Below are 18,916 nucleotides of genomic sequence, written 5' to 3' on the forward strand. Positions count from 1 at the left end.
ATGTTATAGGCCAGAAACAAACGGTGAACAAGTCAAGATGATGACAAAACTTCGGCAGCAAAACAACATTGACGAGGTGAAGAAAGTACCCCGTATTCACGAGCGCCACTTTTTTACTCTCATTTTCTAAAATATTTTTCAATATGCACCGATTTACAAAACTATCAATTTTGTTCTGTTGCCTTTACAGATAATAAAGACGCATTCAAGTTTTCTAAAAATGCAGGATCCGCAGGTAAATTTCACCTTCAACAATTTCAAAAGTGTTCAGGATCGCATTAAAATATTACTTAAGCCGCATTATACTTAGGTCTAGCTTACATACAAGTGCACTTTAAAATTTTGTTTTCCAGCGCGTGATGGCTGCCTTACGTGAACACGCTCGAGCTGTGGTTGAGCATCCAGTACCACAGGCTGTTTCTGTGACGACCCATAAGACGAACTACGACACTAGTGCAGTATGGAAGAAAATTTTCGCCCAAACCATGCCTCAAAGGTAAAGTGGAAATGGCGTCCCTTATATAAGCTCGTTATACACAGGATTGTACATACACAGGAAAACTTTCAGCACATTTCACCGACGTCATGTTATGAAAGACTGACTTCATAATCTCACAATTTCTAGTCTTAAATCTAGACTCTTATGCATGTACCTATAATAGCACAAGACATGTCTTCTGGATTGTCTATTATAACTGAAAGTGCGCTGGATAAAATCGGAGAAAAAATTGTCAAAAAAAAATGCTCCAATTTTACGACTATAGTAAAGTCCACCATGTAATTGCATAAGTTCATCAAAAAGCAATCACGTTTGTGGTTATGATGGTCCAAACTCACGATAGTTATTGCATTATTTTTTTAGCTCTCGAGAAGATGTTTTCGATTTCGATGCTAAACTCGGCGAGGAAGTTAGTGGTCAGAAGGACAGTGAATATGAATTGGGGACGGCAGTCGATATGTTAGGATTAGAGGATGAAGACTCGCGTGCACGTCAAGCGACACAGGGAGCCTATATGTCTTATTTGTTACTCAGGCATCTCAGACTGCGAGACTTGCAACGAACGGTGAGTAGGAGGAATTGTGTTAATAAAACAACCAATTTGATATTTCTAATGGTTGATTCTGTCTAAACAGTTATTCCTAGACGTCTAATTATTTATTTGTGTGTTCTTAATATAAAGTGTAAATAAACTGTGTAATAAAAGAAGAAAACGCACTACTGGGATTCGTTTAAATTAGTCTAAACTAGATTATACAGATATATTCTGTATTTTGTAGTGTTTGTCAGTGTTGAACTATTGTCGGTCTGTTGAAAGAACGCTGACCATTAATGATAGTGGTCTGTCCCTGGAAAGTGGGCGTCAAAAAGCTACCAAGTAAGAACTACTTTTTTCTAATCTAATAATTTTTTCCCGTAATAAGAACCGAGCCACGCAAGATATACATATTTTGTGATCACTATAATGATTATAGTTGTGCGTCATTATGGTGAGGTATGTATACTGGTACCATGATGCATACCTATTTGCAGTGCCATAGAGGAGGTAGAGGCTCTCCCCTTTTCCCCGCCCCTACTGTAGTCGGTTGGGTAGATTTAGGCAGTATATTACGACAATAGTTTGTACATACTGTTTGGCACGTACAAATGAGGTATGTACCGGCCTCTAGCTTTTCTGTTGAAATGACGCAAGAAACTACACCTATATTGTTTGTTTGTGCATACATTTAGACGTGTGAGATTCACAATTCCTATATATAGCTAATACTGTTTATGAAAATATAGCGCAAAGCAGGGTTTCCAGAGTGCAAGGGCCAGAGCACCCCTGGAGCAAAATACGATCTGTGCTATTCACATTTAGTTTGTCCTGTAATAATGTTTTCTTTTAATTTTTTAGTGATCAAGTGTTCCACAGTGGTGGCGTTCAAGGTTTAGGTTCACATCAATATATTCACAACACACCTGCGGATTTTGTGTAGGTGATTTTATTCTGTTTTATATGAAAACATACATCACATACTTTCAACGCTGCACATCCTGCGACCAGCTGAGTGGTCACTTTAACGGTAGACGGTGCTATACAGTATATTCTACTGTTTGGACAAAAATATGCACATGTTCGCTATATCGCACATATTCAAGTAATATTAAATGGTCTCACAGAGGTTAGGACAGCGTGATTTTAGTATTAAATAATTGTGTATTTTTCTAACAGTGTTGAACAGAATGAATTCATGCAATATTCAGAGGTAATATGACTTGAGATTTTTGAGGAGATTTTTGAAAGATTTTCTTAGCATGTCGCGAAGCTTATTTTTAGCATATATAGATGTATATTCTTGTAGATTTTATTTGCTGAGACAGTGAGACAGGTCAAATAATATTTACAGGACTGTATATATTATCTACAGATATAGAATAGAATTTAGTGTACCCGCTCAGTTTAGTCATGTTTTGTTATTACACTTCCTCATCTATGAAATGTCGTTTTTCATTGCAGGTCGAAAATCACGACGATTTCTATGTATTTGAAGAAGGGCGAGTTCATGTGCAAGATCAAAGAGGATTATACGTCATGTATGACACTGCTATACATGACTTTAGGTAAGTCAAAACCTGATCATGAAGTCATTAGCGAAGAACGTACACTTACAGTAACTGCCAAGTGTATAATTTTGCGTCAGCAGTATATACGTTCAAAGATGGGATCTGAAATGAGCCATTTGACTATCATTAGACTTGCTGTAGTCAGTTTTCCCAAAAAACAGATGTAAAAAAACTCAGTATGGTGAACAAATATCAAGTTATAAGGACAACTACATGGGTGTATACAGAAATTGGAGAGCTATAGCAAACTGTATTCGTCTTTCTTCAATCATAGCAGTAGTCCATATGATCTGAATGATTTGAAAATTTGTCCAACCACACACACTAGTGTTCAGTGAGCATGGAGTTTTTAAAATTGATTACTGAAGATCACCCGCTGAATCCGAGCGCGTTTTCAACTGTGAATAACACTTCATGATTCTTTTAGGAATCTTGAAAGAGATCTGTTACTCGTTGCAACTCAGTTTATACAGAATGACAAGAAAAATATTCATGCAAGAAAATCATCTAAGAATTTCAGCTCCAAGGTAATCATTCTTTTTAAACATCTCGGGTCGACTGACGGTTGCGAATTTGTGATTCTGTTTTGAAAAGGTGGGCAAAAAGTTGGTATTTTAAAACAGCCCCATGATGCATTGGTAGCTATACTGCAATTTATTATCACAGAATTGACCAAAATCTCGTAATTTGTGGAATTTAGTATATTAAGAAGTCTTCTGAATTTTCAACATACAACAAACCAACCAAAAGGATTTTGTTTTTCTTTAGTTTAAATATTCTGATGTTGATATCAGTTCATATGGCCATCAGAACGTTGATCGTTTCGGAGTGCTTCTTGATGTTTGGTCAAATGAAGCCATTTACCAGGAAAATAAGCGACAGGTTTGAAGACAAATGTTTTAGCCAGTAAAACCATCGTTCATTAATTGATCCAGACTGCATGGTTCTTTATTTAATGGTTCAGAATCACGACAGGGGGGGGAGGGCGCGGAACACCTGGAGTATAACTAGTACTTTCAATGTTATAGTAAAAGTAAGTATACTAGACTGCATGGGGTCTTACGACACTGTTTATTACATATATTGTCCTGACTAGTAAATAAATTAACAATTGTTTTATCTCTGTCTAGCTCTTGGACACCTATTTTGAAGCCTATCAACACACCTTTAATCCAAACGACAAAAGAAATCTTGCTCAGGTTAATTTTTGATGAGTAAATATGTCTCAAGTTTAGGATCCGTCATTATAGTTCCTGTCAAAATTGAACCGACATTTAGGTTAAAACTCCACAGCAGTCTTTCACAGCACACGGCTCACAGAAGACCCTGGGTACGAGGTTGCTTCAAGGCAACCTCCATGGCAACCTCTGACAAAAATGTTGGGCCGGCAATAGGCTAACATCTCATATTATTTGTTGTCCAGGTGATGGTAAATATTCTTCATCAAAGACCAAGATTTGATTTTAATGAACCATATTTAGTGAAGTTATACAGAGCAGAGAATATTTGTCTTCGGTTGCACTGTAACCTCGTTAAATCTGTGTTGGACAAACAGGTATGCAGTTGTTTAAGATCTGTCAAGATATAAGACAGACAATGCGTAGTTAGAGTTACTGCATGCACTGATGCCACTTAGTCTTAGGGCGAACTTAATTCATTATATTTAATGAGAAACACTGTTAGTGATAGCAATATTGAACCAAAGTTCACGAGGACTATAACTAGCATCAGATGCTCGTTAAAGTATAAAGAGCGATTAGAACAATGTTTGAAGACGAATTAGTATTAGTATGTGGTTGGTTGTCCCACATAAGTTTCTCATTACAAAGCATATTCGTTTGTCAATCCGGGCATTCTTTAATGCAAGAAATTCTAGCTGAAGGGTAGAACAAGGCTCCAAACCAAGTTGATAGACTGAAAACTTTATATAATTGAAAAAAGTTATAGGGGAAAAATATTGGGGTAAAGAACTAGGAAGAGTTTTGTGAACATGTGAACTCTTTTTTCAAGATCGCTGATCAACGGGAGTATGTTCAAAAAGTGACAAGAGATGGCGACTCAGGTGAGATGATATTCACCGTTGACAATAAGCAGCTCTTGCAGTATTAAATAAAGAATATCCTTCCTTTCTTAGAATTTGGTTTACCGCACAGAATTATTCCTAAACAAAGTATTGCAGTCAACACTAGCAGGTAGAATAAACGTTACTTCACATGTTACCACATTCCCCTACTTTATCTTAGCAAGTTCGAACATTTTTCAATGTTTTTCTTTCTCTCAATATTCTTGACACGTTATACGTAACAAGCTACGTGGACGAAATTCCGCTTTTACTGAATATGATACAATAACTTCGTTCCAAAATATTTGTGGTTATATATGTATACACAGCTTAGTGAATTAGGGCTGCATTCATTTTAAAAACCTGAACTTTGAACGCGCAAAGAATCATGAGATATAGCTTATTCATACACTTATTCTTGGAATAGGCTTTGCAACCTATGAGACGTACAGCAAACAACGAACTTTCCAATGACAATTTACCAACCATGCATAAGTGCCTATGACATCCATCATCCATTGCTCACTCAAGGTTATAAGTTATAGGTCTTTGAAAGTGGAATCCTTATTGAATTATATGTATAGGTGTTACGGCTTACTTTTTCAGGCCATGTTTGAAATATGTCTACATGCTGGAATTTCATCCGTCCCTTGCCCTGGCCGCATCCCTACCTAAAAGTATCAAGCATGTTTTACAGGTTTGTAGGAGTTTTTTAAGGCCATGCATCCTAGTTATTACACGGATATATATTGATCCGCCAACCTATAAGGCTATTCTAATTTAGCCTAAAATTTGCATGTCTTAAAAGTATCCTAATTTTTCGATGATGCGATGTGGGACTAAAGTCCATTAATTTTAACAAAATTAATGACCGATACTTATTGTTGTTTTTTTTGTCTCAAGATATTTCTTAACGCGAACCAGCCAGCTGGATTTATGGAGTTGATCAATGTTGAGAAATGCTTGTTTGAACTTATTCAAAAAGAATGGGATAATATGGAGGTCATTGGTATAGCTCATTCACACCAAACACAAAAAGATGTAAGTCTTATATTATCATACAAACTTGTATCATACGTAATGGCACAGTTAATAGAAATAAGATCATTGTTGGTAAGTTATTGTTGTATAGGTTGTCGTAATATTTGTGTGTTGGGTAAAGGGTCGATATCATTCTCCAACATTGCATGTTTAGTGTCTGAATTGTTTTACGTTAGAAAATGGAGGAAAAGCGGAAGGTGGAGAAAAATCCTAGATACGCGAATTTAATATTTGAGATTAGGTTAGAAATGTGATTACGGTTAACCCTAATCAACCATAAACTTAATCCAAGACTTTAAATCCTAACTTAATCTCAAGGATTAAATTTGTGTGATTAATGATAATTGTGTTTTCCTTTCCAAGTTATTCTCGGAGGTATTTGTCGAAGATCCATTGTTTGTGTGCGAGGTTGGTCAATCTCAGCTCAGCGCTCTTGAGTCCAAGTCAGCTGGTCGTAGATCAGTAAAAGAAAGACAACAGTCCCTTATAAGTACCTGGTGTGATCTACTTGAGGTAGGAGCTAGGAACTCTTATAATTTACATGGGCTGTGATTTTTGCTATGTGCAAGGCTTCACCGCCCTGGTATTCGTTACTATTCACGAATGTGTCCTGTAATCTTATATCGTTCGATAATTGTTCGTTGTTACTGTCTTCTAATGGCGCCTGTTTTGTAACAACTAAGGCTTTTTGGTTCTGGTTACTGTAAGTGTGTCCAATAAAGGTGTTTTTGTTGCAGGTGTTGACATTGCGTCATCGTTTGATAACTTCAGCTCATGAAACAGAAGTGCTCATGAAGGTAAACGATACAGGTGAATATGTTTAGGAGCGCATATTTTGAGTGTCATTAAATGCATTATATTGAATCGTATAGGTTTACAAGAGGAAATGCAAAGAGTTTGGTTTTGATGAACATCATGCTTATCTTCGAGCTGTTTCGTTCGATTTGGCTCAACTAAAACCGGAAGCTGAACTGTATCGCATCTCTATTGACACCGTCCTTGATGATGACGGCAGAATTGATAGGTAAGCTTGGTGAACTACTGCATGGTTAATAAATGAGATAGTCCTTCCTGGACTAGACTTTGAACTTGGGAAGGCCATGGACAAAATATATTTTTCTACTGTATGCAATTTGTAAAATACAGCTTACCGTATTTCGCTAAGAATAATTTCAAAACATTTTCCGAAGACATATATTTCAACACCAATGCAATGGAAATCGTTTTCATTTTATTCGTATAGTAGATGATCAAGTCTTTGTAAAAATATCATCACCACAAAGTAATTGTCTTGTTGTTTTAGATATACACCAGGATCTCTTCCACTTGCAATTCAGGAGATTGACGAAAAGTATGCTGGAACAGTAAACTTCAGGACGCGAGAAGGACTGTTGCAGGTAGACAGAACAAGCCCAAATTATGCCCTTGAGCATGCAGAGTTCAAATATGATAAGATATAGTAATGACTGCACATGCTGTTTTTTCAGCTTATTGGACGGATGGGGGTTGAAAAGTTGCAAGTCATATTAGCAAGCCAGGTAACATAGTGAAATTATTATTGATCTTAATGAAATTTTTATTGAGTGTTTCTTTTTAATAATCTCTTTGTATAAATGCTTTCAAGTCATCCTCATTAGTGGTACTTGCAAACTAAGCAGCCACTATTGTGACAGTTTTTTTTTACCCTATAGCTGCATGCCATTTGTATTCTTTAGGTGGTGCATAAAAATCTTCTAGCTGCAGCTGTGATCCTCGGGGGTGAATGTGGGAATGCTGTGAGCAGAGAAAGACGCTCAGGGACATCAGTCAATAAGAATATTTCTCCAAGGTACATTTTCACGCTATATGTAGGTGCAAATCGACATTGTCTGGTCAATGTATAAATGTATATTTTCATGTTTCACGTTTTCATTTTTAACCAGCGCTGTCCCCAAAGTGCCAGCAGTGACAACTATGGACTTCCTAGACCCAGGCAGCCATGATAGCTCAGGCACGGCCACTCCAACACAAATGACATTCACAACTCACGTGAAACGCGAAAAAAACCACGTGACCAAACTTGCGTTTGTTTCCGCTCAACTTGAAAAGGTAAAAAACATTTCCTTTCAACAGCTCGCGTAGACGGCTGCATTACACAGCGCAATAGATGTAGCTAAGAATCTGTAAGAAAAACAACTGTTGCATAAAAACAGGTAGCAATATAAAAAATCAAATTATGAATAATTTTTTGCTGGTCCTATTCAAGGCATGGCTGCGAGATATGATGTTGAATGAATATGTGACAAAGAAGACCACAATGAGCACAGTCTTGAAAAATGTTGATGAAACTATGAAGCTAAAACGGTGTGTGTTCGTGAGGAGTTTCCTATTAGGAAATCATGCAACATTCGTCTTTTTGATTTTCATTTACATCAGATGATTTTTCTTTAGGACACTCATTTTAAGTTTCTCTCAAGCTCTTCAAATGTCAGTTTCTGAATACTCGCTGCGAGCCCAGGTATGTCTCTCTTTTCATCTTATCCACAGACGTTTTCGAAGCATACTATTGCTGGGTGATGAAATTACAGTGGTTCATGCATGTTTCCAAAACTATTATCTGCTGGTAATTTACCTCATGTCAGCATCAAGCATGAAAAATTACTTGCACAGTACATGTCCGGGGAAAAATAGATTTACTCTTCACTTTGTCATCAAATTCGCTTTCTCAATTTTGAGGGCACCCTTAGGCCTGGAGGAAAATTTGCCTTTTAGTTATTACAATTAATTGTATTCTTCTAATTTATACTCTGTCATAATTCATCTAGATTATTTCATATTGCGGAAGCCTTTTGGATCTGATGAGCCAATTTCCAACAACAAGGTAAATATTGCGATAAAATAATTATAGAATCATAGGACATGCATGGTTACTGAGTTGCTTTCGTAAGAATTTTCATTACGGAAATTCATGCAAGTCGTATGTAATTAAGTGTAAATCACGAATTATTTTGCAGAGACTCTCACTTTATGATCGGAATTGAATTTGAACCAAAACCAGATGAACAGGAAAAATCTCTGGAAGATCCAACACCGTACGTATTCACTATTCTGATCCAGGAATGCTGGACTTATTTAATGGTGTACTTTTGGAATTGATTGCATGTTGATGCAAAGGCTGACAGTCTGTTGATAAACTGGTAAACTGGCGATGTGCTGATGCCAGGGTTGGTGGTCTTATTTGCTGATCGACTAGGGTACTTATGGTTAGATGGACTGAGTGATTGTTGATGTACTAATGCCGGTTGTATAAAAGTCTTTAACTACATTTTGCATGGTTAAATCCTAGTTAACTCAGAAATACACAACTCTGATTTGCCGATTCTTTCCTTAACTACAGTTAAAAGTTGACTAGTCTTTTATACAACTGGCCCCTGATAGGCTGACTGATGATGTACTGCTATTGTGATGAGTGACGTACGGTTCTCGACTGGTGATATGCTAGTGGGCTGACTGGTAGTGTTCTAATGGGTCGGATTGGTTGTGTATTTGTTGGCTGATTAACTGATTAGGGCCTCGTGGGCTGCGGTACTGATCGACTGGTGAGGGCCTCGTGGCATGAGCTGAAGGATGGAGATGTATTGACGGATTAGTATTAAACTATTTAAGGCTTTCAAACAATCTTCTTCTATTCATTAAAAAGCAGTTTCATGCCAGATGTTGTGATCATTTTTTTGTTTTTTTAGCTCTTTAACTTCACGTGCGAGGAAATTGCTGTCAAATGACGGTCGCCAAATGATTAATCTTTGGTATATACCCCACTTTACCGAGGTGAGCGATTTAGTTTTGATTAAAAATGCAAAATTAAACTGAATTGTTTCTGGAATCCCTGAAGAATCGGCTTGGTTCATGGCTTCACAGGTGATCACTTGGATCGATGAACAAATACTGTGCACGTTTTCTATAGGTACTGAACATGTTTGCAAAATCAGCGAGAGGTGATAGAAACAAACGTCTTAAAACCGTACTGGTAGGCACTTGTGTAATTTTATAGGGGAATTTTTTGTATCGTACACAAGGTTATAGCGACATTTTGATGTTTCTATTCATTTATCATATTTTAGTGGAAACAGCTAAAGTTCGAGATTGATTGTTTATTTATTTCTTCATTGTAGCAAATCGTCTCGTGTCTTCATGATATATGCCAGTACCTGTGTGCGCATGCGCGCTTAGGAAGCTCCCACGCCCGTCTTGGCTCTCAAAAGTTGGAATTTTCTGGTGTCACCGCTGACTGGGGAGGAACGGAAGGAATAGGTGGGGTTTATTCGACATTGGGATAAATTATATACAGGAAAATATATATTTACTAGTCCATTCATATATTTAAAAACTTTGCTATCACAGACCAAGTAGGCCCAGGCTCTTGACTCTCCTTACAGACCTTACTATATTAAGATAAATCCGTCGGCCTTTCTGCGCTGGTTGGTTGTAAACGAGCGGTATTTCTTGGAAATTTAGGTGCCGAGTTGCGCGAAATACAGAAACAAATCAACCACCTGGAAAATCCTTCAGATCCAGAACAGGTATACGAGTCAATTATTTGCTTCTATGATTATATATGATTATACCAACTCCGGTGTCATGATTTGAGGACGTTTCTAATTTTTTTCAGATCGCAGAGTTTTTACGTCATCGTCGCGACGTCATGTACTTAGAATTCGATCTATCAGTGAGTCATTGCGTCCCTGATACCTTCCTGCAGACTGGAAACGAGCTTGCGTGTAAGGTATGTGAACTAAAGGGGTTCTCCATTACAACTGCTTCGCCCGCGCGGGCTGAGCACGCTTTGTTTTGCAGGCCCCCGAGGTCGTATGAGCAGATTTTCAAAGAGAGAATGTAATGTAATGGAACAGTCTTAAGATCATAGATATGAATATATAAGACGGCGCTGAGAGAGCGAGGGTACTAATTCCACAGGTGTCGTCCTGTGATTATCAAAGCTCCGATCTTCCGTCCATAAAGGACGTGTTCAATTCTCGTTGAACTATATATCTATGCGCATACCCGGGTGATGTTGAGTGAAAAATTGTGAACCGAACCACCAAGCCTATGATTGGTTGGTGCAAAATTGTCATGCGATTGAAGTACGAGATAGGTTTGATTTGTGGCTAGCATATTGACACTGAACAATATGATCGCATTTTCTTTCATTTCACAGCTGCCGGCGTCATCTTCCTGATTCATTATTTTGCGAACGTAGGAGTTATTAAATATTTAAAATGAATTTAAAAGTTCGTCAATCAAGTTGATTGATTTAACTTGAAACAGTTGTTGGCAAATTATTTCACAGTACTGTCGATTAACTCGCAGTTTGAATCTTGTTTATATTCATAAATAAAAAACCGTGTGATTATATTCTCAGTTCCAGTTCCCAGCACCGTGAATAGTGTCAGAAATATTGCACTAAATGTAAAAATAAAACGCTTTAAATAGAAAATTTAAATTCAATATTTAATTTGACATGCCCTCCCTAAAGCGAAAATTGATTAGCATTTACGAAATCTATTAACTTTTCATACGATTGCGAATATTTTTAGACTACGTTTTATTTTTCCCGAGTTGAAACAAACAATGTATCGATTACAATGAAAAACAGTTTTGCACAATCAGGGCCGTCCACAGGGAATTTTTCAGCGGGGTTTATGGCGAGTTCTTTGTTTTCTGACCGAGTCTCCCCCCCAGCCCCCCATCGACAAATATTCTTTGTGCCGATTAAACGATTAAAGTAGCTCTTCCGCAGACTAAATTAACTTTTTGACGGCCGCCTTTCAGCCCCTGTAGCTCCGATCCAGGCCTGTGTTACGCATCCATTTACTTGAACGCTTCCATTTAAAATAGTAAAATCCTCAGTATAAAGAGGCTATCTGTGAAATAAACAACGTCGGCGAATGGCCTTTGGTTGAAACGTCATAGATATTGTTATCCGTTCAGGCATTCTACCAGTTTGAAAGCAATGCCCGACGTTATTTTTTTTTTGCAAAATTGAGAGGTGAAGATCAGTGATAAAACTTGCATGTCTTGTCTTCCCGTTGAGTGTAAGAAAGTGAATAATTCATTACTAGACATAATAGGCATGCATGAATGCTGAATGCTTCAACAGATGGATAGGATAAAACTGTATTTAAACATTGCTTTGAATGCTAAATTTGTTTTTCGTTTTGCGAAATATCTTAATAAACGTGTAGGGGATACTTCCAGCTGTTCCTGATTTGCAAACAACAAAATTCAGACGTGACGGCGTGTGATAACCACAATTTCACCCACGCTTTTCCCTTCCACTTCCACGTTTCCAGCTCTTATCGCCATCTTCTAGATAATTCCCACGTTTTTACGTACTTAGTTGCCTAGTTGTCATCTTTTCATGCAATCACGAGAATGCACGCGATGATTGGCTCTTTCTATTTGTCCCATTGGTCAATGATTTCCATCAGTCGTAAAACACAGCAGCTCAAACGCATTCATCTTTGCTTTTAGACTGTTAAAATTTTTGCCGAACGTGACATCAGTGAAGTCATTGCATTGGTTTAATTGCCTTATTTTATCCCCGCAAGTATTTTTACTAGAAAATTTACCTGAAATATTGCGAATGTCACAAAATAATGACATATGCAAATCTTCGATATGCAAATTCTTCAATTGTTGCTATTCTGAAACTTTTAATCAAACCGACGTATTGTTATTTACGTTGCCAACTATCAGACAACATTGTCCAAGCATTTTTTTTCCTTCCCGGCGAAGCGCTGTAGTCTTATAGAAAAATATGACGCAGTTAAACGTGGAATTCATCGATAGAAATGTTTCCGCCCATAATAAGAACGGCATGCGTATTTCTGGGCTTAAGGCCTCTTTGCGTGCATACCAGAGACCGTTGTGAAGTAAAACTGGGAAACTGCACACAAAAAAGCACAAGATCGCAATGCAACATGTTGAAGCACCTTTTATATCCGCGTTTCCACGATTTTTACCAGTAGCTATTTCAATATTCAAGTCTTGTCGTTCGTTCGTGTGGTATCGGACGACTAATGCATCGCTCTGTCTTATTGCATGGACCGTGGCCATCATTTGGTAGTTTATATAAAGTATTAGGAGAAAAATCACCCCAAGAATTGCCAAGCCAGGGATGTCTCTTGGAATTATCTTCTTGTGACTGAGAACTGATATCATCACCACAAAACTCCAGAATATTAACAGAAGTCCTAAAAGCCTTCGCTTTGTGATCGATCTTTGATGAAAATAAGGGTGTCTCACCGCCCAATATCGCTCTAAGTTCATAGTTAGCAAAGTAAACATTGAGAATCCAAAAAATGGATCGAAAATGAATGGAATGATACTGCCTTTTGTGTACCAGAAGATCGTAGAGAAGAACAATAGTGGATGGATTATTGTAACAACAACTAAATCTGAACAGGCTAAAACAAAGATTAAAAAATAGCATAGCTTCTTGCGCAGTTGTGTCGACTTCCAAAAGCTTAGAATTACCAAAGAGTTTAAGATTATTCCTGCAACTGCAAAGCAGCCGTTAACAATGCACAATGCCAACATATTTAACCATTTTCCAGTATCCATTATACTAGGAACACGTCAACTTCCACTGTGCTATAAGTGCTCTTCCAACTTGCAATTTACTCTCCTTGAATAGTTCTCTATATGCCTTATGCAAAGTAAAAAAGAGGTGTGATGTTTTCATCCGAATGAAAGTAAATGTGATCTACCGCAGTAAGTGTTTTGCATCTTCCATTACTATCTAGGCCCTAATCCATTACTATATAGGCCCTAATCAGCTTAACTGCGCCCTAATCAGTCCTTTAATCCGAGTTTTATTAACAGTTTTCGTTTGCAGCCCGATATGACTTTTTTTAATCCTTTAATCCTTTCCAATTTGTCAAAACTTTCATTAAGTGTTGGTTACGATGTCATTGCGTTGAAGAACGATTTTCAGCGAAAGTTGAGTCTTCGACGTTCGCTAGTTCCTGAAAAGCTGTTGGTAATGAAAAAATTTATTGGTCAGTTCATTTTTGGTTTATAATAAAATGATAAAAAATCCTCATGATGCAATGGAAACCGCACACCAATCTGTCCGCGCAAATCTCCAGTTTTATAAGGCACGCGCTATCTTGCATTTTGCTTACAATTAATGGCGAATTCGTAAATGATGTCGTTTTGCTGACGTTGGCTACACATATTTCGATTATCATTGACGTGCATCCGAATCGCCCAACAAGTCACTAGCTGTGTATTTACGTAAGTCGGTAAATATAGCGAGGAGCCCCAGTATAACGAATAATTTTAGTATGCCAATATATTTATTGAAGAACAGTCATTTTAATATTCTCAATACACACATCTCTATTTACCTTCATTTCTGTTCGAGCTTCGCATTGATTATTTGATTATTTTGTGTAACAGCATACATAAAATCCATACTAACCCAAGGTCGGTTCATCTGTTTCCGTTTAGCTTAATTGCATCGAACATATGCACAATGCGCCTGAAATCTTTGCCTTGAAATCTTGAAGTCTTTTGTAATGCTATTGACAGGCAATAGTTACGAAAGCTATAAGCTAAATATACCATATAAAAATACCAAGCATGCCAATTTAATCCGTTATACTTGTGCAAAACTTTTCCATGTATATGTGCCTAGTAGCTTGAATTTGAGCATTGCTGCTCGCGGAAGGTACTTTTCATATGATTAATAAACAGCAGTGTACCTGAGTTTCCACATCACGATTGGTTTAAACAATCAAATTAATGAATTCGTCTCTATTTAAGACCTTGTTAATAATGCATGAAAATTGTCTACCGTTACAGATCGATAGATAAACTTTGGTTTAATTTGTAAAACCCGTATGTGACACTAGGCAATTTACGTTAAATTCCTGGTCATAATACGTGTGGGAGTCATGCACCACATGTATTTTAAGTGCATTTTACTTCCCAGCATTATCACATTGTTCATTTCCTGTACCCCCTTCACGGGCGACAGTCGTGCGTCTTAATTGCTGTAGAAAATATCGGCAAAAACTTGAGTTTTATATGTTTTGCTCAATGTTGAAACATACTTTTTGTTTATGTAACATCGTCGTATGTCCGAAATTCCGCTCCCAGAAAAATCGTCTCGTCGAGACAAGATCGCGGGGGTGAATGGGAAGTGTTAAAAATGCATGCATAAGAACACATGCTGTAAAGTGAATAAATAATGAGAAAGGTTAATGGGGTTATAGGAATCAGAAAGAATTTTGAAAACCGAAAGCAAGGGAATAATTTAAGATAATCCTTTCCTTTTTGTTCATTTTAGTCGATTACAGACCAAATGGAGTTTGCATTACAAAATTTAAGTAATGTCGAAAGGTATGTGGAATTTTGATTAATCACATTATTAGTTTGCTCAATATTTTGAGCTTTCATCCCTCAATAGTTTGAGCCTTGTATTTTTAGATGCAGTGTATACAATTGGTCGTTACCAGTCCCTGATCTTTTTCACTCTCTCAAAGAAGTGTCTTCAAACTTAGTCCCCTGGCGGTCATTTTTAGCAAGGTAAATAAATACATTAGGTAATTTAATGCATTGAAGCAAAGTTGTTGTTTTAATAAAAATATATTTGTGTCATAATTAATGCCACAATCAAGTCTCGGCATGACATGCTACTGAACTCAATTTCCTTATCTGGAACGATACTGGCATTGTCTTTGACTAGCACGTCATATCGCATTTGGATCACGCCAGCATCCACATCAGCTCTTCGTCAGTTTCAGTCCCTTAATAGCTATCATTGCGCAGTATAATTCATGGCTTTCCAACCTAATGCTCGCCATGGTTAAATTCTACGAGAATTGCTCAATATACTACCTCGCACTCCCATTATGATATATAAAGTAAATATGGACATACTGATCCTTTCAGAAAATTATATAACTATGTAGTTATTTAACTATGCGATATATTAATAATTTTGTAGGAATGGTCCGTTTTCATTGCAGTATTGGCCTTGGTTTGAGATTGGCACCAACATGCAACTGTGTTTGGCTGGTCTTCGAGACGTTGATAGGTTGTTTGATTTGTGTTCATGAACGTTATTTATACTACATGTTAAGTCCTAAACAGAAACTCAGAGGTTGCTACGATGACCCCAGAGGAATTGGGGTACAAACCGGGCGACACTGCCCAGAAAAAAGCACGATATCCCATCATAATCAAACCAAATCTAATTCTCTGAGACGTAATTGAACTCGCATGTGATGTGCAATAACAAATTAGTGTGCACCCTATCAATTGAGGCTGAAAACCTAAATTCTTTACAGGCATGTTGTTAACGGTGAAATCCTGGGTGTGTCACTACAGCTTGAAGATGTTTTACAAAATGGTCTCCCTGATGACATTCTTGGCCAAGCAGATGATAGCTCTAGCGTGACGTCAACGTCTTCTACGCTTAGAGTGAAAGACAGAAAGCTGGCTTCTCGCTTAGGTTCGTCGCACATGTTAATTAAAGTGGAAGTCAAGTCCGTATGTAAACAAACGGTTTGTTTACATTTTGAACTTCACTATACGAACTACAAAATACGATGTGCTGTCTGAATATCTAACACTATTTAGGTTCGTTGCGCTTGTAAATTAATATGAACTAGAGTTTATGTTAAGAAAAAATAAGAAACATGCGAAATTTAGGGAATTTTCTCATCAGAGGGCCCACACTTGTTATGAGCAGAACCTATGCGCAGAACGGACTTGACTTCCACTTTAACTTATTCTAAAATCATTTAGTTTCTACATCAGTTGTATACTGCTTCTCGGCGGAATTTTGGTGACGGTGATCTCCGTTGAGTCCTAATACTATATATAGTGGAAACACAAACAGGATTTTTCACCTCTGAAACAACTCGTTTATAAATATAATATATATCAATGTCCACTATTTGGTAATCGAGGCACTGATTATAGTTGTCTACTTTTTAAGGTAGTGCCAGAAGTAGTCAGGCTGAGGAAGTCCCCTTGACAACAGCAAGTACACTCGACATCCCTCGTGGTCAGTTATCATTTAACACAGATCCACTCTCAGCCATAAAATTACTGCAGTTATTTCTCATTTCCTGGTCTCGTCTTGAGGTGCTGAAAAGAGATTGGGGCTGCCGAAAGCTCGGCGTGAGCTCTCTGGCTACAACAAAAAATTATAAAGCTTGTGGGTATGTCCACTACATTATTTTCGTGTTAAAAATACACCACACGGTTAGAAACATCAAATTAACATGCATGTTTTAGCTATGGTTTGCACCTTGCGTATTCGAATTTGGAAATTTACTTAAAAGCAACTAATAGTCGAATGCATAACTCCTCCCTTTAACCTCAAGTGTGTTTTATTAAAATAATGTTCGGTTGACCTTGCTACAAAATTGTTAAAGCAAAATTGCTAAATAAATGTATAAACATGAAGAAAGGGTTCTTCTTGGCACTGACACCTTCGTACTGTCATATGTATGAGCTGAGTTTTTGGTAGTGCTTCAGATGTTGAGCTATTTTATACCTCTACATGGAAGGGATAGTTTGGGACATCATTGTTCATCCTTCTATTTCCATTATTGTAGAAAAGCCTTCAAAATCGATGTACTTCTTCCTGTGTATCAACAGATCGCCTCGAAGAAAGGAATTGTAAGTTTTAAAGTAGGAGGGGGGGGGGTTAAATATGCTATGTTGATTCAGGCAGAACTTGATCTTGATTAGAAGCAACGACGACTTCTTTACCAATATTTTAGTACCATTTTAGCTGACCTTCGTTGGATTTGCACGTCACTATAAGACTGAGTATCTTTTGCTTATTCCAGCCAAATGATTATTCTGTCATCTCCACTGTGTGTGATGATGAACCTTTGGCTACCCCACCTTCTACAACTGATATGGAACTGAAAATCAAACAGGTGCGTTCGGTGGTGGCCTGGCTGAGAACGTCGGGAGTCAGTGTTTAAAGATACTGATGTAGGTTTCAATTTTGTGGAGAGACACTTCAGATTTATGTCCGGATATTTTGAGTTGTGCTTTTGTAATTTACATGGAATTAAGTATTTGAGTATCAATCAAACTATAAGTACTGGCGATTGACTTCTCACATGCGATATGCAAGCTTTTTAAGTTATTAAGAATTGCCCATGTTGACGCCGTATCTATACATTGATGAATGCAATGTATAATAAGCAATATAATTTCTCTCATAGCTTGTTCGTATACTTGAAAACTTTGAGTGCTCTATGATTGGTGATGTAATAAAAAAGATATCCAGAGGACATACGCTAGTTCTGACTGAAAGAGGACGTGAAGATGCCACCTTGCCTACAGATCTGTGGAAAAGACCGGTATACCAATTTATGTTCCTATATATGTGTGCATGTGTAACAAATCATTTCGCCCATACAGGGATGTATATTCATACATTCCTTTTGTCGTAGAGACACTCGCATGCAAAATAGAAACTATAGGTATCTTAAGAACTAATTGCTCAGTTCTGTTAAACAGAAGGAAGTTTGTGTGCAAAATGCTGTCCTATTTCTGGTTTATTTCTGTAGTGCATAAGTCCTTCGTTTTTTCTTCTGTTTTTATAAGGTGATGAAAGAAACGACAACAATCGAGAAACCTCATTTAGTGGAGAATTTCGTTCAAACTTTAATGAATGATCACGTGGAAAATGATGATACGTTGACGTTTTCTAAGGTAGATTTCATTTTTTTGAAACCCCCCTATCTTTAAAAACTTCTAACAAATATTGTTTGCTCAGAAATTATATATTGAGGCACGTTTTGCTAAATCCAATTCAATTTAAATGCTAAAAATGATACACTTAGCTTGCTTAATAAAAACGCAGATCGTACTATATAATGAACGTGCATAAACTAACATTATACTTTCATCGTTTGAGGCACATTTCAATGCTTGTCTGGTAAAACTTGCATCAGAGACCATGGTGAGAGAACGCAGCTGCTTCAATGGGTAGGAATTTTTTACTTTCTGAAGTTTCTTAACGAAGTCAAGAAATCTCACGTCGTAAACCATGCAGTTATAATCATTATAATCTGTAGCAACACGTCATCCTTCGTTGACGCTTTGCAGATTGCAGTTATATATGTTATAGCAGCCCTGTTTATAGAGTGTCTACATTCGATAAAGCTTTACGAGTCGATCTTTTGCTA

The 18,916-nt window shown here is 37.3% G+C and overlaps 1 protein-coding gene across 1 annotated transcript in view; it reads left to right on the plus strand.

The window, feature by feature from the left end:
* The window catches only part of LOC114533501, a 28,081-nt gene that overhangs the window by 4,634 nt on the left and 4,531 nt on the right, over positions 1 to 18,916 (plus strand). The window contains exons 10-51 of the mRNA XM_028555031.1: positions 10 to 76; positions 191 to 235; positions 354 to 496; positions 863 to 1,064; positions 1,279 to 1,376; positions 1,896 to 1,973; positions 2,214 to 2,247; positions 2,499 to 2,602; positions 3,033 to 3,132; positions 3,374 to 3,487; positions 3,736 to 3,804; positions 4,029 to 4,160; positions 4,616 to 4,667; positions 4,740 to 4,797; positions 5,274 to 5,364; positions 5,571 to 5,708; positions 6,072 to 6,221; positions 6,446 to 6,505; positions 6,581 to 6,732; positions 7,012 to 7,105; positions 7,196 to 7,246; positions 7,424 to 7,536; positions 7,631 to 7,796; positions 7,954 to 8,051; positions 8,139 to 8,205; positions 8,513 to 8,568; positions 8,702 to 8,779; positions 9,431 to 9,515; positions 9,652 to 9,714; positions 9,860 to 9,998; positions 10,203 to 10,267; positions 10,357 to 10,470; positions 15,043 to 15,095; positions 15,183 to 15,281; positions 15,703 to 15,792; positions 16,046 to 16,209; positions 16,699 to 16,924; positions 17,324 to 17,387; positions 17,561 to 17,653; positions 17,948 to 18,085; positions 18,333 to 18,440; positions 18,646 to 18,716. Of these exons, the coding sequence (XP_028410832.1) occupies positions 10 to 76; positions 191 to 235; positions 354 to 496; positions 863 to 1,064; positions 1,279 to 1,376; positions 1,896 to 1,973; positions 2,214 to 2,247; positions 2,499 to 2,602; positions 3,033 to 3,132; positions 3,374 to 3,487; positions 3,736 to 3,804; positions 4,029 to 4,160; positions 4,616 to 4,667; positions 4,740 to 4,797; positions 5,274 to 5,364; positions 5,571 to 5,708; positions 6,072 to 6,221; positions 6,446 to 6,505; positions 6,581 to 6,732; positions 7,012 to 7,105; positions 7,196 to 7,246; positions 7,424 to 7,536; positions 7,631 to 7,796; positions 7,954 to 8,051; positions 8,139 to 8,205; positions 8,513 to 8,568; positions 8,702 to 8,779; positions 9,431 to 9,515; positions 9,652 to 9,714; positions 9,860 to 9,998; positions 10,203 to 10,267; positions 10,357 to 10,470; positions 15,043 to 15,095; positions 15,183 to 15,281; positions 15,703 to 15,792; positions 16,046 to 16,209; positions 16,699 to 16,924; positions 17,324 to 17,387; positions 17,561 to 17,653; positions 17,948 to 18,085; positions 18,333 to 18,440; positions 18,646 to 18,716 (4,182 nt within the window). The remainder of the gene's footprint in view (positions 1 to 9; positions 77 to 190; positions 236 to 353; positions 497 to 862; positions 1,065 to 1,278; positions 1,377 to 1,895; positions 1,974 to 2,213; positions 2,248 to 2,498; positions 2,603 to 3,032; positions 3,133 to 3,373; positions 3,488 to 3,735; positions 3,805 to 4,028; positions 4,161 to 4,615; positions 4,668 to 4,739; positions 4,798 to 5,273; positions 5,365 to 5,570; positions 5,709 to 6,071; positions 6,222 to 6,445; positions 6,506 to 6,580; positions 6,733 to 7,011; positions 7,106 to 7,195; positions 7,247 to 7,423; positions 7,537 to 7,630; positions 7,797 to 7,953; positions 8,052 to 8,138; positions 8,206 to 8,512; positions 8,569 to 8,701; positions 8,780 to 9,430; positions 9,516 to 9,651; positions 9,715 to 9,859; positions 9,999 to 10,202; positions 10,268 to 10,356; positions 10,471 to 15,042; positions 15,096 to 15,182; positions 15,282 to 15,702; positions 15,793 to 16,045; positions 16,210 to 16,698; positions 16,925 to 17,323; positions 17,388 to 17,560; positions 17,654 to 17,947; positions 18,086 to 18,332; positions 18,441 to 18,645; positions 18,717 to 18,916) is intronic.

This window comes from Dendronephthya gigantea, unplaced genomic scaffold (assembly GCF_004324835.1).
Source record: "Dendronephthya gigantea isolate DGI-Jeju-01 unplaced genomic scaffold, DenGig_1.0 000092F, whole genome shotgun sequence".
NCBI lineage: Eukaryota > Metazoa > Cnidaria > Anthozoa > Malacalcyonacea > Nephtheidae > Dendronephthya > Dendronephthya gigantea.